Source organism: Podarcis erhardii, assembly GCF_964252035.2.
Source record: "Podarcis erhardii genome assembly, chromosome: 5".
NCBI classification, from domain to species: Eukaryota; Metazoa; Chordata; class Lepidosauria; order Squamata; family Lacertidae; genus Podarcis; species Podarcis erhardii.
Window position 1 is genome coordinate 7,461,605 of NC_138509.1, and position 22,493 is coordinate 7,484,097.

The 22,493-nt window shown below is 43.8% G+C and overlaps 1 protein-coding gene across 1 annotated transcript in view; it reads left to right on the forward strand.

Annotated features, from left to right (window-relative positions):
* Window positions 1-22,493, forward strand: part of ANO2 (anoctamin 2) — a 137,986-nt gene that overhangs the window by 105,106 nt on the left and 10,387 nt on the right. The window contains exons 14-19 of the mRNA XM_081860946.1: window positions 41-115; window positions 2,062-2,263; window positions 4,560-4,671; window positions 8,017-8,074; window positions 8,804-8,904; window positions 13,445-13,593. Coding sequence (XP_081717072.1) covers window positions 41-115; window positions 2,062-2,263; window positions 4,560-4,671; window positions 8,017-8,074; window positions 8,804-8,904; window positions 13,445-13,593 — 697 coding nt within the window. The remainder of the gene's footprint in view (window positions 1-40; window positions 116-2,061; window positions 2,264-4,559; window positions 4,672-8,016; window positions 8,075-8,803; window positions 8,905-13,444; window positions 13,594-22,493) is intronic.

The following is a 22,493-nucleotide window of genomic DNA, read 5'->3' on the forward strand; positions in this document are numbered from 1 at the left end:
GTATCATAACTGATGTTTTCCCTATTATGGCTTGTACTAGGATGAGAAGGAAAAACTGACCTGGAAAGACCGTACCCCTGGCTATCTAGTGAACTTTGCATCTATCTTATTTATGGTAATTTTGAATTTTATTTCCTTGCTTCTTTAACAGTGGCCTATATTAAATTTGCCCTGACTGCATGGGTCTTCAGATTGAATCAGTATTCCCTAACATTACCTTTGCTGTTTTCCCTCAGTGTATCCTTCTTTTAGACTGAATTGGTGATGGACTAAGAATTGCAAAAGTTTAAAATGTCAATTGCACCACAAAGTCCAGATTCAGTGCTTGGTGCCGGATTGGTTCAATTACCAGCTCATTTGCCAGATCGTGGCTGCCCCTCCCAAAACATCTCAGACCGTGGATGTTGGAGCACAGTGGTGGCATTGTTCTTGCTCTTTGCCTGAGCCACTCCCCAATAACCATCTTCCTGAGCTGCTACCCAGGCACTGACAATACTTGCTTTTTGCTCCCTGGACTGCCTGGTTGTCTTATCTAGTCACCTTCTCCCAATGCATCACAAAAAGCATCACTGGGAAAGACCCTAACTGAGCTACCAGGCAGAGAGACAGTCCAGGCCACAAACTCCAGCAGATATTGCACATATACATGTGTTGCTTTACTCATGTCCTGTGCACTGGTGCCACAAGTGTTGCATTGCAGCATTTGAGCAGGTGCCAAGGAGGTGCCAGGCAGAGTGGCATGTGGCTGGTCTGTGTCAGTCAACTAGCTTGTTGCCTTCCAGTGCAGTCAAAGATGATGTTCCCTTGCCAGTGTTGGAGTAAGAGTCAGCTTCTGATTGGCAATCAGAAGGTCGGCGGTTCAAATCCCCGCAACGGGGTAGCTCCCGTTGCTCGGTCCTGCTCCTGCACACCTAGCAGTTCGAAAGCACGTCAAGTGCAAGTAGATAAATAGGTACCACTCTGGCGGGAAGGTCAATGGCGTTTCCATGAGCTGCTCTGGTTCACCAGAAGTGGCTTAGTCATGCTGGCCACATGACCCGGAAGCTGTACGCCGGCTCCCTCGGCCAATAAAGCAAGATGAGCGCCGCAACCCCAGAGTCATCTGCGACTGGATCTAATGGTCAGGGGTCCCTTTACCTTTAAAGATGCTAATAGCAGTCATCCTTTACAGATCCAACAAGGAGAATAGTTCTCTGAGCAAAGGCATAGACTGTCAATCATGGAGACGCAGACTCACCAGAAGACCCTACTGTGTGGGTCACCAAAAGAGTCCTTGAAGGACAGCATGCCCTCAACAGGATAAGCAGCCACATTTGTTCATGTGTTCTAGGGGCATATTTAGATGCACATGCAAAATTGACACTTGGTAGTTCTGGCCAGGTGGCGCTGTGGGTTAAACCACAGAGCCTAGGACTTGCCGATCAGAAGGTCAGCAGTTCGAATCCCCGCGACATGGTGTGCTCCCATTGCTCAGTCCCTCCTCCTGCCAACCTAGCAGTTGGAAAGCACGTCAAAGTGCAAGTAGATAAATAGGTATCGCTCCGACGGGAAGGTAAACGGCGTTTCTGTGCGCTGCTCTGGTTCGCCAGAAGCGGCTTAGTCATGCTGGCCACATGACCCGGAAGCTGTACGCCGGCTGCCTCGGCCTATAAAGCGAGATTAGCGCCGCAACCCCAGAGTCGGCCACGACTGGACCTAATGATCTGGGGTCCTTTACCTTTACCTTTTAGTTCTGGCCAGTACTGAATATCCTAGAATTAGTGGTGCTCCTATGCCCATGTAGTTCAGAATTGAGATCAGCAAACTGCATGATGCTGTGCTGGCATAAGCAGGGACAGCCCCGCACCAATACTATTTAATCCAAACCAAAAAGTCAATGGAGAAAACCCACTGGCCAGCCATGTGCAGAGCATTTCCCTTCACAGAGGAAGCTGCTTAATATGTGGGCCTTTGGGTCTCTAACGCCACTCAAGCTCATTAACTGCGGCAAGTAGATTTACTGTATGTGCAAAAATGCTTGAATGTATGCATATCTATGAATACCTGTGTGTCTCTTTTCAGATTTCACTGACGTTTTCCTTGGTTTTTGGTGTGATTGTGTACCGGATAACTACAGCGGCAGCACTATCCATGAGTCCCAACGAGTCAACCAAGTCTAACGTCCGAGTGACGGTGACAGCAACGGCTGTCATCATTAACCTTGTTGTGATACTTATCCTAGATGAGATTTATGGAATGGTTGCCAAATGGTTGACAGAAATGGGTAATGTTTTTTCACCCTTCATAAGTGCATATGTTCTGCTTCTTGCCAATAATGTTTTTGTCCCACAAAGTAGGACTTTTCATTCATTCTATAATATTCACACCTCCTTCAATTTAGAGCAGGAGTTTTATATTGTACTATATTTTGCAAAATACTGAAATTCCCCAGACGTTTATAAGGGATTCCTCAACAATAGTATCAGTAATGTGGCACAATGGGTTAGTGCATCTGGCTTTTAACCAGAAGGTTGGTGGTTCAATTATTCAGTTATCGACTAAAGAAGAAGGGGCAGGGACATAGAAGGATCATAGCTGAGTGCAACTTCCTGGATAATGTAGCAAGTCAGTTACAATTTGCTTCCAGTTACGGTAACTACAAAAGGAGGGATGCGGGTGGCGTTGTGGGTTAAACCACAGAGCCTAGAACTTGCCGATCAGAAGGTCGGCGGTTCGAATCCCCACGACGGGGTGAGCTCCCATTGCTCGGTCCCTGCTCCTGGCAACAGAGCAGTTCAAAAGCACATCAAAGTGCAAGTAGATAAATAGGTACCACTCCGGCAGGAAGGTAAACGGCGTTTCCATGCGCTGCTCTGGTTCTCCAGAAGCGGCTTAGTCATGCTGGCCACATGACCCGGAAGCTGTACACCAGCTCCCTCAGCCAATAAAGCAAGATGAGCTCCGCAACCCCAGAGTCGGTCACGACTGGACCTAATGGACAGGGGTCCCTTTACCTTTACCTTTAACTAAAAAAGAACAGTTATTAGCCACCAACCTAGAAGCACCCTTATTGACTAGAATTCAGAAAAGAGTTCTAGATATAAACAGTTGCAAGCACCTGTCTGCCAAGGGCAGATTCACACAGTTAGTTAATGTATCACACTTTTGTGATTTGTTCCACTTCCATTCAGAAGATCCACAGAAGGGAGACTGCCAATAGACAAGTGATAAGGCACAATTTCCTATCCATCTCATGGCTAACTGCTAATGGCTAGTGCCCACTCCCTGACTCTTTGCATTCCTTCATTCTTCCACTGCTTGCTGAATCTGAATCTTGGAAGTTTTGCAAAAGCAAGCCCAAGGCTGGGAGGAAACCCCAGTACCATTGCAAGGCAACTGAGACATGGTCTCTGGCCTCATGGAAGAGTCTGCCACATATTTACTTCCATGTAATTTTTTATATTGCTAAATCAAGCAAGGAGGGTGTCAAAACAGTGTGCATAAAATCAAAACACAACAGGCAAATATCAGAAAAACATGACACAGAGTTGAAAGACAGGGTAAGCTTGTGTAAATAAAATTGTTTTGGGGGTGCCGTCTAAAACTAGACACAGGATGTCTGCCTAATATACGAAGGCAATGAATTCCGCATTGTAGGTGCTGCTAGACTAAAGGCCCAATTCCTTGTGGATGCCATAAGGAAGAGTAATCAATGCTTCTCCAGCAGATATCAAAGAATGCACAGGAATGTATGGAGAAAGGCTTCTCCCAAGTGTAACAGTCACACCTGAAATCTGGCCTGTGACATATTGGCAACCAGTGTAGATTCTTCAGCAGTGGGGTCACATGCTGTCAATAAGAAGCTCCAATCAACAGCCAGATTGCCTTAAGAGCAGCTCTGCGTAGAGTGTATTGCAATAATCAAGTCATGAGCCCGGACACTGAGGTCCAGCTCCGAGGGCCTTCTGGGGGTTCCCTCGCTGCGAGAAGTGAAGTTACAGGAGACGAGGCAGAGGGCCTTCTCGGTAGTGGCGCCCGCCCTGTGGAACGCCCTCCCATCGTATGTCAAAGAAATAAATAACTACAACTTTCAGAAGACATCTGAAGACAGCCCTGTATAGGGAAGTTTTTGATGTTCTTTGTGTTTTTATATTTTGCTGGAAGCTGCCCAGAGTGGCTGGAGCAACCAAGTCAGGTGGACAGCATATAAATAATGAAATTATTATTACTACTACTATTATCAACTGGAGAGGAAATATGAAGTAAGCATCAGTAGGACAGAAACAAAATGTGGGTGTTGGCTACCCATGCTTGACTCAGTACCTGAAAGCTGAGGATGAAACCCAAGTCAGAGAGAAAATGTATTGTTTAACTTCCTTCCCTCTCTCTGAGCACAGCATGGAAGCTAAGAACCCTGTACTCCCAAACAGGTCTTGATCCTTCTTTCAGATGTAAATATGACATTTTGCAAACTTATCAGCATCCCCTTTGATCACAGAATATGACTTATTGGTTTACTGTGTGTCACATAAATTATCAGTTGTTTCCATTCACCTGTCTTTCTGCTTTCTTCATGACAGAGATACCCAAAACAGAAAAAACCTTCGAGGAGCATTTAATTATGAAAGCTTTCCTTCTGAAATTTGTGAACTCCTATGCACCAATTTTTTACGTGGCATTTTTTAAAGGAAGGTGGGTTGAAAATGATTCTTTAGCAGAAAGTTGATATTTGTTGTTATTGTTGTTTAGTCGTTTAGTCGTGTCTGACTCTTCGTGACCCCCCTGGACCAGAGCACGCCAGGCACTCCTGTCTTCCACTGCCTCCCACAGTTTGGTCAAACTCATGCTGGTAGCTTTGAGAACACTATCCAACCATCTCGTCCTCTGTCGTCCCCTTCTCCTTGTGCCCTCCATCTTTCCCAACATCAGGGTCTTTTCCAGGGAGTCTTCTCTTCTCAGGAGGTGGCCAAAGTATTGGAGCCTCAGCTTCACGATTTGTCCTTCCAGTGAGCACTCAAGGCTGATTTCCTTAAGATTGGAGAGGTTTGATCTTCTTGCAGTCCATGGGACTCTCAAGAGCCTCCTCCAGCACATTTGATATTTACACATTGCAAAATTCAATATACATATGTTCTGCTTATGACACCTCACTGCATGGATTGGGAGGAGGCTGGAAGCAGATGGAGAGAATTGAACTGCTCCTGGCTATCTCCAAAAAGCCCAAAAAGGGAAGTGAGAAGTGAGGCTTCTCCCTCATGTGAATTCTCCGAATGCCTGCTCAGGACAGGGTGTGGGTTGTGTTTAGCCTGCTTGACCAGGTTGAGAGACCTCTGGGTTCTTTGTGACATGTGGGGTTCCTGCATTCGTGCCTTGTGTCTTGGGAATGGACTGTTGCAGATGGAGTACGGCAGATGCCAGCACCTCCCCTCTTATAAGTTAAGGGGGGATGCAGGTGTTTTTCTCAAGGACACCCACAGGCAGCACACGGAGACTGCTCCAGAAGGGGGTTGTGACAGACATTGGTGAACGATTCTCCGACACATCACTCTGATTTACTACAGATGGATATATGCAGCTTTCCTGTACCTGCTGAGTAGACCAGGCATAGGCAAACTCAGCCCTCCAGATATTTTGAGACTACAGTTCCCACCATCCCTGACCACTGGTCCTGTTAACTAGGGATGATGGGAGTTGTAGTCCCAAAACATCTGGAGGGCCGAGTTTGCCTATGCCTGGAGGAGACACTATCCTTCCACAAGAGAAGGAAACAGCCATGTGTGAATATTTAAAAATTCTCAGTTATGCAATATTAACTGAAATGAATGGAAGACTTCCTGCTCTCTGTAGGGCTGGATCGAGAAGTGAGAGTCACAACAATTTTCAAAGAATAATATTATTATTTTATATAACAAAAACTTTTAAAATTTCAAATGGCAAAATCTGCAACTATATATGTGTTTGTAAATTTATTTATATATTTATCACCGGAGAGATTGGCTAAAATGAACAAATCGCTTAGTAGTAAGTGCTGAAGATGCACAAAGCAGATTGGAACCTTCTACCATATGTGGTGCACATGTCCAGAGATCAGAAAGTTCTGGGACATGATCCATGAAGAAATAAAAAAGTTACTAAGAATTTCACATAGCAAAAGACCAGAAACATATCTTTTGGGAACATTGAATAGTGATATTCCAAAAGAAAATACTAAATTCTTTCTGTGTGCGACATCAGCAGCAAGAATCCTGGTGGCTAAGTACTGAAAGGGTAACCAGGTACCGACCAAAGAGGAATGGTTATATAAATTATGTGAATATTTGGAACTGGCCAAATTGACAGATATAATAAGCCCAAAGCCAATGAATACAGTCAAGAAGGAATGGAATTGCTTGAATGATTATTTAGAAAGACAAGGTTCTAATGTAAAAATTTGGCTGTGTCTAGAATGACCTCGTGAATGGAAAAGGAGAAACATACATATATACATATCTATATATGAAGATGAAAATAATACTGAAAAACAGATAAAATGTGAAATGTGAAAGGAAGTGTTGTGAGAGTGATGGAAGTCTATTATTCCTATTATTTTGTAAAATAGTGTTTATCATATTGAAATATTATACTTTTCTTTATTCTTTTACTGTCTATTTTTCTTTGCATTTTTTTTTCCTTTTTCTTCTCTACTTTTTCTTTCTCTATATCATTCTTTATGTGTGGTTTTGTACTGATGTATTCACTTTGCAATAAAACAAATTTTATTTTTTTTATATTAATATAGTTGTATTACCATCTGAAACTGGGGGGGAGGAAGAAAGTGTGTGCGTGCGTGCGTGCGTGTGTGTGTGTGTGTGCCTAAGGCTGCAATCTTGGATAGATTGAATCCTCTCTCAGAGTTTGGTAGGGGGGTGTTTCTGAGACATTCCAGAGAAAGACCAGGAAGGGGTGGATCCAAAGCTTCCTTGGTCCCCCCACACACACTCAAGCTGGGGGGAGATTTAGACATGCTCAGGAGTCTATCCGCATCTCCTCTCACCTCACCAGCTTCCAATGGGAAGCAGGGGAACTGGGGGGGGGTCACTCTTCCACCCACACTTCTGCCCTGCTGACTCAGGCCTCCCAGGACGTTGGAAATGGTGGGCTAGCTGTCTTTGGGTTTCACACACAATTCTAAGTATTGCAGCTTTAAAAGGTAAAGGGACCCCTGACCATTACGTCCAGTCGTGGACAACTCTGGGGTTGCGGCGCTCATCTCGCTTTACTGGCCAAGGGAGCTGACGTTTGTCTGCAGACAGTTTTTCCGGGTCATGTGGCCAGCATGACTAAGCCGCTTCTGGCAAACCAGAGCAGCGCACAGAAACGCCGTTTACCTTCCCGCCACAGTGGTACCTATTTATCTACTTGCACTTTGACGTGCTTTCAAACTGCTAGGTGGGCAGGAGCTGGGACCCAGCAACGGGAGCTCACCCTGTTGCGGGGATTCGAACTGGCAATCTTCCGCTCAGCAAGCCCTAGGCTCAGTGGTTTAGACCACAGCGCCACCCGCGTCCCACTATTGCAGCCTTAAAGGTAAAGGGACCCCTGACCATTAGGTCCAGTCGTGGCCAACTTTGTGCTTGCGGCGCTCATCTCGCTTTATTGGCCAAGGGAGCCGGCGTTTGTCTGCAGACAGCTTCCAGGTCATGTGGCCAGCATGACTAAGCTGCTTCTGGCGAACCAGAGGAGCACACGGAAACGCTGTTTACCTTCCCACTAGAGCGGTACCTATTTATCTACTTGTACTTTGTGCTTTCGAACTGCTAGGTTGGCAGGAGCAGGGACCGAGCAATGGGAGCTCACCCTGTTGCGGGGATCCAAACCGCCAACCTTCCAATCGGCAAGCCCTAGGCTCAGTGGTTTAGACCACAGCGCCACCCACGTCTCACGTTATAAAATATAGTGGTCCTCTATTTATTTTAAAACCGTATTCATCATTTGGCTGCACAAAGTAATTAATCGTTCTAATACTGATTTAATCCAGATGTGTGTGCTTGTTCTCAGGTTTGTAGGCCGGCCTGGGCATTATGTGTATGTATTTGCTGGTTATCGAATGGAAGAGGTAAGTATCCAGTTTTAAATCTTACTTTGAAATAGAGAAGGGACAGGGATTCATTTTGCTTTGCATTTTTACGTGAATCTAACTGAATTCACACATCCAAAATAATATGGGAACACAGCTGTCCTTCAAAATATTCTCTTCTCTGAGTTTTGCTGTGTAGTTCACTAACCAAGAAACATACACAGAAGTATGTATTAGAGAAAGTGTGCATAAATATATATATATATATATATATATATGCATTCTATTACAGATAATTACTTGTACAATGTGTTATATTAGCTAAAATGGCATACAAAAATGTGCACCAGGAGAAACATAGACTAAAAGGCTGCTGAATTTTCATTAAATACACACACACAACTCAAACTGGTATAGAAATGGGATGAACTGGATTTAAGATGGGGGGGGGGAATGAGTAAAAAATAGATATTTCCTAAATCTGCTATGCTGCTTGAAAGTATGTAATATTATAATTCTGATTATCTGGAGGCAAAAACATATAAGGGTGTCATTATTATCAGCTGGGTTTTCTAAAGCTGCCGTTTTCCTGAAGCTCAGATTGATGCTTGGCAAATATGTGGGAATGCCCAGTTGCTTGCATGCCCTGCAGCAGTGGCAAGCAATAGCACTGCGGGTGTTGCCCCCCCGCCCTGTATTACCCACTCTCCGGAAAACCTCTACTTAGTGGTGTTGTGTCTCCCCCTTGCTCTTTCTCTTGCCCTTTAGTGTGCTCCTGGAGGCTGCTTGATGGAGCTTTGCATTCAGCTGAGCATTATCATGTTGGGAAAACAGCTGATCCAAAATAACATCTTTGAAATTGGAGTTCCGTATGTATTTCATTCACATTCATGCTCTTGTTTCTGTAAGGTATCATGTTGTGACTTTCGGTTTGCGTGGCAAGACCCCCAAGCTGACCCCCCCCCCATAAGAATAAATAAATTCACATGGACACAGATATTTTGTTTAAGGTTTTGGGGCAGAAATTTGGCCACAACTTTATTGATTACAGGAATGAGAACGGTATTGGCTTAGGCATTGGCAAGACTATATCTGACTCCTGCCCCCTTCGCAGGAAGTCTGTAAGGGTCAACCACCCAAAGGGAAATTGGGGAAACCCGCCTGCATCACCCCTGGTGTCCCCAGAGGCCTGGCATGGCCCTCACCCTTCAAGCGGACTTTGGACAGCAACCAGGCCCCGGATTCCTTTAACGGAATACCCTTGAAACTGGAGGGGCAGGTGATGGCCGGCCTCCCCTCCCCCATTCACCATAAGCCAATGCCTAACCACCAAACCTTAAGTTGTGACGAGAGGTAGGCAAAAACCAAGTGGCCCGTGCCAATTTGCCAAATGGAAAAAAATCCCACCCGGCCCCTGACTCAACCAACCAAAGTCCAAAGCAAGGCCAAAGGATCTAAATTAAAGGGAGGGTGGGCGGGTGTTTGGCAGCGCGAAGCAGGAGCCTGGCACACGTCACGCGGCTGCTTTTATACTTCCCCCCGCTATCACCCTTTGACATGATTGGGCAATAGCCCTGGGTGATTGTGGTGCCACCTCGGCGTGAGGGTGATAGCTCCACCCATGCCAGGGTGGGGGGAACCAGGTTGAGGGTTTGCCCGCAACCAAGACCATCTATTAAGATGATCCCATTTGCCAAAGCCTACTGAAATATTACTATTGCTTGCATACATTATTATTATTGTTTAAACTTATTAGTTGCTTGTCACCCAAAGGTCTCACAACAAAGAAAAATATACAATACATGATACTATATGGGGGGAAGCGGGGTGGGGGTGGAGAGTATCATATAATACATTACTTTTTGATATAACATAACATCCATGGAGGAAAAAAACCCAGCTTTATAAATAGTAGTGAGCAAAATTAACAATACTGAAACAAACAAACAAATGAATGAATGAATGAATTCAACTGTCAAATTTAATTAGCATGAGAGAAAAGGTGCTGGGGTTTTATTTCCCCTAACAAATTAGTTCCTTATGAGTAAATTGATTAACATAAATTACTTGCAACACATTTAAAAACGAGAGTGATATTGCAATTTTTTAGGAACACATGTGTGAAAAAGGTGTTTGATACAGTACTGGGAGGAGCCTTCTGTCATAAACAAGGTGGCCTCTCAATGCTATCTGTAGCAAGAATGCGAGGCAAGTATTTCGGAATGCTTTGGCAAAGACGTCTGAGCAAAAGTGAGGGAAGTCAAGAGAGTTTCCATAAGACGGTGAAATCTGTCTCAGCAGAGTGGTGCGTGCTCTAGTTATCTTTCGCTTGGACTACTGCAATGCGCTCTATGTGGGGCTACCTTTGAAGTGACCCGGAAACTACAACTAATCCAGAATGCAGCAGCTAGACTGGTGACTGGGAGTGGCCGCCGAGACCACATAACACCGGTCTTGAAAGATCTACATTGGCTCCCAGTACGTTTCCGAGCACAATTCAAAGTGTTGGTGCTGACCTTTAAAGTCCTAAATGGCCTCAGTTAGTATACCTGAAGGAGCGTCTCCACCCCCATCGTTCTGCCGGGACACTGAGGTCCAGCACTGAGGGCCTTCTGGAAGTTCCCTCACTGCAAGAACCAGGCAGAGGGCCTTCTCGGTAGTGGCACCCGCCCTATGGAACACCCTTCCACCAGATGTCAAAGAGAACAATTACCAGACTTTTAGAAGACATCTGACGGGTGGGGTATAATAATAATAATAATAATAATAATAATAATAATAATAATAATAATAATAATAATAATAATAATAATAATAATATCATCACTGCTTCTGACCCCTCCTGCCATGGCAGTGATCACAGCCAATTTTGGGCTAGGTCGCACCAATTTTGGGTGAAATCTTGCCTCAAATTGTGTGAGATCTTGCACACTCCACAACATCTCTCACAGTTTTGATTGAGATCTCGCTCAAAATGGGTCTGATCAAAACGGCCTCGGCCCAGTGTACCTGAAGGAGCCTCTCCACCCCCATGGTTCAGCCCGGACACTGAGGTCCAGCTCCGAGGGCCTTTTGGCAGTTTCCTCACTGCGAGAAGTGAGGTTACAGGGAACCAGGCAGAGGGCCTTCTCGGCGGTGGCACCTGCCCTGTGGAATGCCCTCCCGTAAGATGTCAAGAAAATAAACAACTATCTGACTTTTAGAAGACATCTGTTTAGGGAAGTTTTTAATGTTTGGTTTTTATTCTGTTTTTAATCTGTTGGGAGCTGCCCAGAGTGACTGGGGAAACCCAGCCAGATGGGCGGGGTATAAATAATAAATTATGATGGTGATGGTGATCTTGTCCAAATTTGGCACCGATCAAGGTGCCTCTTCACCACTGGGGGAGGTGGCAAGGCAGGGAAGGCACTCGCTGGGCATGCTGCCTGGGGGCCTCTGCCACCTGAGGCAGCAGCCTTACCCTGCCTAATGACTGGGCCAGCTCTGCTTAGTAGTACTTTTACAGAATATCTACAAACCATTCTCCACCACTTTTTGTGGTGTGTGCCACCCAACAAAGAACCCCAAACAACACCCCAGCCCAAGGGTCTGCCCAGCAGTCTCAGCTTTTGTAGCTGGAGTCAGTCCAGTCCCTGCCCTCCTAGGCCAGGTGGAAAAATGGCCTGCAAGGCAGGGAGCAGGGCTTCCAGGACACACGGCCAAGAATGTACTCACGGGGGTTATTTGTTAATCATATTTTAGGTCTGCACAGTGATGATCTGTACTGGCTCTCATTATAGTTACTTTAGGCAGCCTACCAGAGGGAGATAAGAATGAAACAGAACGTTAGTGGCACCAGTAATGGCCAGAAAAGCAAAAATGAAAAGTGAACCTCAGACTGGTAATGGCAAATGCATTATACTGGAGGGAAGTAGCCAGTGCTTCCCCCCACCCTCTTCCCCCCCTTTTTTTGACAAATATGCTTTCCTCAGATGTGATCCCAGATGGGATCTGAAAAGCAACCTGAGAACTAAAACTGGCAAAGCACCTTGTAGCAACAGGGGAAGGGATTGAATCATCAACCTCAATGAAGACATATTCGTCAAAGCACATTGAGCATTTTTCTTCACTTTATTCAATTCTCCATATGGCACCAGTTTGAGGTCCAACTCTCTTTTTTCCCATTCTTAACAAAACTAAGAATATGGGGGCTGCAATCCACACACTTTTTATTATTATTATTATTTTATTTGCCAAGTTAACAAGGAAGGGGGGGGAGGAAAAAAACAAAACACTAACAACAACCAAATACTAATACTAATAATAGACCACCATCAGACACACTTATATGAGAGTAAGAAATGGATCTTACTTCTGAGTAGACAGCCATGGGATTGCACCAGAGTCCATTTCGGGGGCCTAATCCGGCCCTCCAGTTGGTTTAATCCAGCCCCTGTGGCAGTTTATTTTGTGAGGTAAAATCCTAACAAAACCTGAACAACTTCAATCCTAAAGAAAAGCATAACAACTTTGGTTGGCCCTTTGGTCAGCCCTCGTGGCCCTTCACTTCATCAAATCTGGTGCTCTTCGAAAAAAAGTTTGGACACCACTGGCATTGCACTGTAAGTCCAGCTCCCCACCCTCAAAAGTTTTCAATTGATGGTTTTTTATTACAAATACCTGCCATTACTTCCCCACTTTGGTTAGGTGTAAAAGAAAACTTTTTTGTTTGAACAGGTAGCTAATAAATAGACCTATCACTCCATCATAATCTCTTTTGCATAGCACGCATACTTCAGGTTCAAGGGATTTATTGCAGACTGCAGGGAGGAAGGTTTAGCGTGGCCCTTTGTTAAGATCCTGGCAGGAGAGGATTAACCTGGATTTTTACTCCTAAGTATGGTGCATGTGAAACATTCTTTGAGCATCTTTTTTCATGGGTGTCCTTAAGCTGGTATCTCTGGTGTCATTCCTGGAGAATACTTGATTAATATACTCCAAAGTTTATTTTCCAGACAATGCTTTATGTGTTTATTTAAGTAAATTCAGGCAGCGAGAGCTCTTACCTCACATCCCTGGTGCATAGCTGTCAACGTTTCCCTTTTCTTGCGAGGAATCCTATTCGGAATAAGGGAATTTCCCTTTAAAAAAGGGAAACGTTGACAGCTATGCCCTGGTGAACTGCCAGAAAGCTCCTTGGTTTGTTGTCATCTCAGCCTCAGGATGGTTGTGAGGATGAAATGGAACGACCCAGTGAGGCCTGAGCATCTTCCACACACATTTATGTTTGCTACATAAAACAAAAAATAATGCTTTTCTTTTAAGCTGCTTCCCTGGGCAACAAGTGAGGCTGTTAAAAGTTCCGTTTGAGATCCCCAACCTGTTTTAATTAAATTTATTGCCTACATTTTATTTTTTTTTATTCCCCAGTAAGTTAAAAAAACTGTTCCGGAAGCTAAAGGATGAGAGGCCTGAGACGAAGACAAATGAATCTGATCCTTCCAAACCACCTCAGCAATGGGAGCTGGACCACGCCTTGGAACCTTTCACTGGTCTGACCCCAGAATACATGGAAATGAGTAAGGCTTTTGAAATATCTCTTTTCATCCGCTAGTGTATCAAAGCCGTCTTTTTTCTAAAAAGCTTATACAGTGGTGCCCCGCAAGACGAACGCCTCGCAAGACGGAAGGAAAACCCACTAGATGAAAGGGTTTTCCATTTTGGAGGTGCTTCGCAAAACGAATTTCCCCATGGGCTTGCTTCGCAAGACGAAATGTCTTGTGAGTTCCTGCGGGTTTTTTCCCCTTTTCCTAAGCTGCTAAGTGGCTTATCAGCTGAACCGCTGATAAGCCGCTTAACAGCTGATCGCTAAAAGCCGCTAAACCGCTAATAGCGCTAATCCGCTAAGCTGTCAATGGGCTTGCTTCGCAAGACGAAAAAACCGCTATACGAAGAGCCTCACGGAACGGATTAATTTCGTCTTGCGAGGCACCACTGTAGAACTTTTATAAAGCATGCAGAACTTACTCCTGTTCTTTAAAAACATTTTTTAAAAAAAACCTACTAGGATATGGTTACCAGATGTCCCTGTTTCCCAGGGGCAGTCCCTGGATTTACAAACCTGTCCCCAGACAAAATCCATCCCTGGAATATCCCCGGATTTCATTTAATGTCCCCGGATTTATATTTTAAGTGTTGTAGATTTATTAGTAGGGAATGAATGTTGCATGATTGGTTCAACGGCGCAAGACACATCATATGGGGAGTTCTGGCAAGACAAAATGGTGGGCGCCATGGCAGTGAGCAGCTCCTGAAGTCAGCCAGAGCCAACTACGCTACCAGGCTGGCTCCGGGCTGCTGAGGCTGCCACTGCCGCTGCCAAAGGGGAACTGGGGGTGCCCGGCACATCAACTGGGGGAGCCGCTGACACACACATCCCTGCGACTCAAAGCAAGCCAGGCACGAGAGCGTGCGGCCACTCAGCCAACTGCCCAGCAGCACTCCAAGACCAGGTAAACCCCAGAGCTGACGCAGGGAGAAGGAGAGAGGAGAGAGGAGAAGGAAGACAGAGAAAGAGGCAGGAGAAAAAAGAGGAAGGCTGCACAACAGAGAAGACTACAGAAGAGAAGATATTACTTCTTCTTTTTTAAAAAAAGCAAGCTTTTTCATAACTTTTTTTTTCTCTTTTCAAAAAAAAAGTGTCCCTGGATTCCTTGAAAAAAAATCTGGTAACCTTATACTAGGAACAATTAGAAATACTCATGAGGTCAATAAGTAAAAAAAAATCCATATTTGGTGGTATATTACCCCCGTCAAATTGGCGAAAATGTACAAAATGGGAAACAAAGTTTGTTGGAAATGTAAAAATAAAGATGGGGACCTTTATCATATGTGGTGGGTATGCGAGAAATGAAGAGATTTTGGAACCTGATTTATGATGAATTAAAGAAACTTTTCAGATACACCTTCCAAAAAAACCTGGAGGCATTCCTATTAGGGATAATAGGGGACGAAATAAAAAAAGAAGACCATAAGTTATTTCAATACGCAATGGTGGCAGCTAGGGTCCTTGTAGCACAAAAATGGAAGTCATCAGAGATACCAACAGTTATGCAGTGGCAGGCAAATCTTTTCGAATATACTGAATTAGCAATAATGATAAACAAAATTTGACACCGAAAAGGGTCAGAGTTCACAGAAGAATGGAGTAAATTTATGACATATATAGAATTGAACTGTAGAAGCTTAAGAACTACAGAGTTCACAGAAGAATGGAGTAAATTTATGACATATATAGAATTGAACTGTAGAAGTTTAAGAAGTACAGCAGGACTAGGATAACTCTTGTGTAGAAAAGCAGAAAAAACTGTAAGAGGAGATGTATATTATGAAAACCGCAACTGGGAGGGAAGGAAGTTGAAGCGCGATTTAGTGCAATGTAAATAAGATGATATTAAGAATGAATGTAAAGATTTTTGTTGTTTTGTTGTTTTTTTGGAAAATGACAATAAAAAGTAAAAAGTAAAAAAAAAAAATCCATATGGCATTGCATAAAACAATCAGAATAAACTAACCTAATTTAACAGCTTGAAATTAAACAGGAGAGAGAATAACGCCTAATGGTAGTATATGCAAATGGAGAGGCACCATTGCAAAAAAGGCCTTCCACAGAGACCCACTCAAACCACACGTTCGGAGTCGTGGGGCTTGGGGAGGTGAGTCTCCCTTAACCAACAGATGAGGAACCAGACACACTCAGGAAAACCCATTGCTTGTGCTTGGGGCAGAGTTTGGCTTGCCTATAGCATACAGGTTAGGAGGAGGTGGCAAGGCCACGCCGGCCTCAGCCTATGCTTGCACAGCGATTCAGGTTCTTGCTGCAATCTAAGCCCTCAGCCCAATATCAGTGGCCTCCCTCTTTATTTCTGGCTTCAGGTACAATTTAAATATTTTTATTCCAATTACACACACATATTCCAGCAGGTGAATCTGATTATCTTTCATATTAATGGCTCACCATCTTTGTAATTTTACCATGCGACACAATATGCTGAGTGCTGGCTATGAGATTCAAGAAAGATGGAAAGCCAGAGTAAAATTAAACCTTCTTCTCCCTGTGGTGCACAGTATGTATCACTAAATTCAGCTGTCAGGTTCACTGCTGATTGACACAGACCACCCACATGGAGCGGAAGTTCTTTGAGATGCTCAGCACTGAAGCTGTCAGTTGAGATTGTTCTGAAAGGGCATCAGGCAGAAAATGAAGATGAAAGGAGCACTTCAGGGGAGAATGTTTGCATACTTTCAAAACTGGGTAAAAGAACAGGACTCACAGAGAGAGTCACTGAATTCAGAAAGGAAATTTTTAACTGCAAGGGGAAAAAATGTTGTGGTGAAATGCAGCAACATGCTCCTGAGAAGGAATGGAAATACTGATGTAGCCTAATCCTAAAATGCCACCTTGATTGGATTCAGTTTTGAAATCTGTGTAGCTTCGTGTGATTATCCGTCTTCACCTGTTCTGGTCCTTTTTGGCCATACAATCTGAGAGATAGCAGGGCAATTCTACCTGTCTGTATGTTAGGGGGAGATATTCTGTTGTTTTTTAAAAAATAATATTTATTAAAAGTTTAAAGATTACAGAAAGAAGAAGAAATAAAGAAAACTTTAGAAAAAGTAAGCAAAACAAATCAATACATTACAATACAAAAAAACAAAAAAAAATACATCCAAAACAAAAATAAAAACAAAAACAGCTGAAAACACATCCAACTTTTCCATTTCTTTGTCTTTCATTTACTTGTTTCATCGACCTCCTCACACCTCCCTTTTTTGTATTCTAGTTATTAATTATTTCAGCAAATCCATTCTTATCTTAATTTATTTTAACCTTATCTTACCATTAATACCATAAAACTTATTTGTACTTAACTCCTTATATCATTTCTACTATAGCCATGTAATTTCATTCCAACATTTTTCTAACACTCATTAATTTTACAATAGTTCTATAAATAACTTTTAAACTTTTTTTCCAATCTTCTTCCACTGTCTCTTCTCCCTGGTCTCGGATTCTGCCAGTCCTTTCTATCAATTCCATATAGTCCATCAACCTGGTGATCTGTCCGAGGCTCTTAACTCTTTTCCATGTCCCTTCTGCGGATCTTCTTCGTATTTATACATGCACTTTACTTTGTATTCTGCTGATCTTGTTCTTAATTTCATGAAGAAGATGGAGAAGGGGGAGATATTCTGAAACAGTACATGGGAACCCCTAGTTTAGAGTCATGTGTAAGGTCCTCCAAAGGCAAAAGTCTTCTTCTTCTTCTTCTTCTTCTTTGGTGATCACTCGTAGCTGAGTCAGATTGTCTTCCATAAACACAGTTTTAACAATGAGTCCGTAAGTGACTGTGGAGGCCAAATTCTGGATCCACACGTCCTTCCACAGGGGGACATTGGTTCCCAGGCGGGAGTTGATCGTGGTGTGGATTTGCCAAGCGTGCCTTCCTCTTAGCACGTTTTGAGTTCGAGTGTCTTCAAAGTCCATGACACCTTTGGTAAAGGCTGTTCTCCAACTGGAGCGCTCGCAGGCCAGTGTTTCCCAGTTCTCGGTGTTTATACTACATTTTTAAAGATTTGCCTTGAGACAGTCTTTAAACCTCTTTTGTTGACCACCAGCATTACACTTTCCACTTTTAAGTTCAGAATAGAACTTATATGATCCAGTGAGTGAGAAAGGCAAAAATATGTGTAATAAGAAACACAGACCTGCCAACAAAAATGGCAGGCCCATATCAGATACCTGCCTCCACTTCTATAGTACAAGTCACTCTGGAATTGATGTCATTATCTTGAACGCCTTTCCTTCCACATCATTAAATGGAGCAAGAGCAATGAAACATACAGCATAATGAGATCTAGGCCCAAAGGAAGTTTCATGATGGAGACGAAGCCCAACAAGGGCCAGTTTCTCAGCACTATCCCCTCTGTTTCTTACAATGTGCAGTTCTACCCCGGTAGCCAATGCTGATTGAGGTGTTTTGTTTTGTGAAATCTGCCCAGAATGCTTGCTAGAATAAGCAGCACCCTGTCACTAGCTAGCATGATGCTTTATACATTTCACTAGCTGACTTCAAACCAGAAATGAAATATAACTTAAACAGAAACTCAATGTGCTGTGGTAAGGGCACACTGCATGCCAGAACACTAATACTGCTCCAATAATAACTTGATCTTGATAACGGGAGAGGTTTTTTGAAAGCTAAAAATCAATAATAATACACTCTCTTATAATTAGCTGAAGACTTTGTGAGCTTCAAAAATGAGCTGCACCTTGACTGCATCTGGGTCTAGTTTGTAGCTGCCATCATGGGAATACTGTTCGAAGAGACGGCACAGGGCAAATGTTGAGACTTAACGCAACCTAGGTGGCGCTGTGGGTTAAACTACAGAGCCTAGGACTTGCCGATCAGAAGCTCGGCTGTTCGAATCCCTGCGACAGGGTGAGCACCCATTGCTCGATCCCTGCTCCTGCCAACCTAGCAGTTCGAAAGCACGTCAAAGTGAAAGTAGATAAAAAGGTACCACTCCAGTGGGAAGGTAAACGGTGTTTCTGTGCGCTGCTCTGATTTGCCAGAAGTGGCTTAGTCATGCTGGCCACATGACCCGGAAGCTGTATGCCGGCTCCCTCGGCCAATAAAGCGAGATGAGCGCCACAACCCCAGAGTCGGCCACGACTGGACCTAATGGTCAGGGGTCCCTTTACCTTTACCTTTAAGGCAACCTAGCAGGAAGGATATTTACAGCGTAATTGCCATGCCCCAGTCAGGGGTGATGGCTGGTTCCTCAACAGAAAGCGAACATTAAAATAAGAAAGTCAAACTTAAGAACAATGACCCTAGGCTCCAGCCCAGCTTCATGTCCTGAGAATTTTTTAAAGGATGGGATATACATTCCTTTGCCAAATAAACGCTCTAAGGATATGCAGGACACCATTCTACCAGCAGATTCTCTGTCCTGCATCCAGCTGAACTTCTGTTTAGATTGCAATGAACGTATTTTGCTATCCAGTTTTTCCCTTCCCTTCTACTAAGCATGAGTACGTGAACCAAGGATTTCTGTGGTACTTCGTTGGAAAGTTTCCAAAAAGCCAATATAACAGAATTAATTATTTTCCTGCTGAAGGCAGTCAGAAGTCTAGCATCCATATAAAGCGAGGCGGAAAGCGGTTCAGGGTCTCTAAGCCTTCCAGGATTAATTCTGAAGATTTAGAAGAATTCCCCCTGAAGCAGGAGAATCCATCAAAACAAAAGAAATATTGCCACATTCTTCTGTAATCTCCACGATGTAGCAGGATTTGAAAGTGTCATCTTGGAGCATCTTGTGGAGGCATGTTGTATACATCAATTATGTGAGAAATCATTAGCGGCTATTGCAGACACACAATAGTCAGGCTCTTTCTTTGTAGCGCTGCATCAATTTTTTGTCAGTTTTGGTTTTTGCTGTGGAAGTAAACAAATGTTCATAAACAAACCCACATGCCAGTCTTCTGTGCTTTTGCACACATTTTCCCATCTCTCTTTCTCTTTAGGGGGAAAGAAATACCATTCCCATTACAAGAATCAGTGATATTCTATTCAAATGTGCATTCTTTCAAAAGTAACAAAGTGCTAATGTGTAGAATTGCATGCAGATGTGCATCTGAATGTGAATCTTGTTCCTCTGCACTGCCTTATTTTTACTGCATCACAATGTGACACAGCATTGGTTCAGTTATGTCAACAACAAGCAAGGTGTTCCCCCTTTCCCCTGACCTCACTGCCTTGCAAACAGTTTTCCATCTTTTCATAAATGCTGCAAATAATTGCCAAGAAGGAATAGTTTAGTGGAAAGGAATTCTGTTTCAGAAGGGGCAAAATGTTCACAAAGCAAACACCACTATTCCCTTCCATAGCCTGCACCAAAGCAGTCAGGGCTGCATAGCCCTGGTTGACCCTTCTAACTTGAAGATTTCTATGATACAACTTTGGAGAGCTATGTTACAGGTGAGAGCTAGTATAGCATAGGGTAGAGATGAAACTATGGGCTAATAATATGAACATAATAGTGCAAGACAAAATCAAAGGCAGAAGGAAAGGAACTCACGGCCAACAAGGAGCAATGTCACCCAGTTTCTTAGGTAAAGGTAAAGGGACCATTAGGTCCAGTTGTGGACAACTCTGGGGTTGCGGAACTCATCTCGCTTTATTGGCCAAGGGAGCCGGCGTACAACCTCTGGGTCATGTGGCCAGCATGACTAAGCCGCTTCTGGCAAACCATAGCAGTGCATGGAAACGCCGTTTACCTTCCCATTGGAGTGGTACCTATTTATCTACTTGCACTTTGATGTGCTTTCAAACTGCTAGGTGGGCAGGAGCTGGGACTGAGCAGCAGGAGTTCACCCCATTGTAGGGATTAGAACCGCCAACCTTCTGATCGGCAAGCCCTAGGCTCTGTGGTTTAACCCAAAGCGCCACCCGCGTCCCTTAGAGCAGCATGCGAACCTAATCCAGAGGTTTCCTCTTACAAAAGTCAGAAAAGTCCATCCATTCTGCACTCTTTGGTGTGATGAGGTTTTCTTGTTGGTGTGACAGATTTCCCTTCAATTCCCTCCTGTGACCAAAAGTGGATGATAGCGTTCAGGCTGAATTTCCTGCTTTATGTCCCACGGCTCACCAATTCAAGACCCATTAGAAGGGGCATGTGGTCCCTCAGTCTTATCCAAAAAAGTTCCATGCACACACCAGAAAAATTTCTGCACACATGAAGGCTTTGCTGATGTGGATGCCACTCTAGAGCATCCAGAAATTTAATTTGCATTTCATTGGGCATTGTGACATTATGGTGCTTTAAGTAATGAAAAATACTATCTCCCTTCTGTTGCCATGCCTTCTCATGTATAAGAAAGATGTAGGCAATGGTATTATTTAAATACACAATAGATATACACACACTTGCACGAGTGCCTGGAATTGTGTGAGTCTACAAGTTGAGATTAAACCCTCAAAAAATGAGATGCTTTGTGTAGGGAAATCATCTACTCCACATGAAGGTTTACAATGGTGTAAACCACTCAGCCACAGTGTCTCCATCTTGCTGTGATCCAAGCTCAGTAATAAAGATGAATTCATGCACGCACATACTGCAAACCTGCCCACTGAAGGAGAATGTAACTCCCACCTGAACTGGTTGACACCATCTTCCTGAACAGACAAACTACCCACCAGCAGCATATCCATCTGAGTTTCAGTTCAATGGCCCTCATCTATTCCATTGTTGTTGTTGTTTAGTCATTTAGTCGTTTCCGACTCTTCGTGACCCCATGGACCAGAGCACGCTAGGCACTTCTGTCTTCTACTGCCTCCCGCAGTTTAGTCAAACTCATGCTGGTAGCTTCAAGAACATCTCGTCCTCTGTCGTCCCCTTCTCCTTGTGCCCTCCATCTTTCCCAACATCAGGGTCTTTTCCAGGGGGTCTTCTGTTCTCATGAGGTGGCCAAAGTATTGGAGCCTTAGCTTCACGATCTATCCTTCCAGTGAGCACTCAGGGCTGATTTCCTTAAGAATGGATAGGTTTGATCTTCTTGCAGTCCATGGGACTCTCAAGAGTCTCCTCTAGCACCATAATTCAAAAGCATTAATTCCTCGGCGATCAGCCTTCTTTATGGTCCAGCTCTCACTTCCATACATCACTACTGGGAAAACCATGGCTTTAACTATATGGACCTTTGTTGGCAAGGTGATGTCTCTGCTTTTTAAGATGCTGTCTAGGTTGGTCATTGCTTTTCTCCCAAGAAGCAGGCATCTTTTAATTTTGTGGCTGCTCTCACCATCTGCAGTGATCATGGAGCCCAAGAAAGTAAAATCTCTCACTGCCTCCATTTCTTCCCCTTCTGTTTGCCAGGAGGTGATGGGACCAGTGGCCATGATCTTCTTCTTTTTTTATGTTGAGCTTCAGACCATATTTTGCGCTCTCCTCTTTCACCCTCATTAAAAGGTTCTTTAATTCCTCCTCACTTTCTGCCATCAAGGTTGTGTCATCTGCATATCTGAGGTTGTTGATATTTCTTCCGGCAATCTTAATTCCGGCTAGGGATTCATCCAGCCCAGCCTTTCGCATGATGAATTCTGCATATAAGTTAAATAAGCAGGGAGACAATATACAGCCTTGTCGTACTCCTTTCCCAATTTTGAACCAATTACTGCTCCCAAATACTGGTTCTGCACTTCAGCTAGAAAACACAGGTAGCTGGGTGTCATCACCATTTTGGAAACACCCAACTCCAAACCCTTCCACCACTTCACTCAGCAGTTTCATGTACTTCTTAAATCACCATGGGTGGTGTCATTCTGTGAATGGATATTCAGGACAGAAAAAAGGAATGACTTCTTCACACAATGCATAATTAAACTATGGAAATGGCTGCTAGCTGCTGTAGATC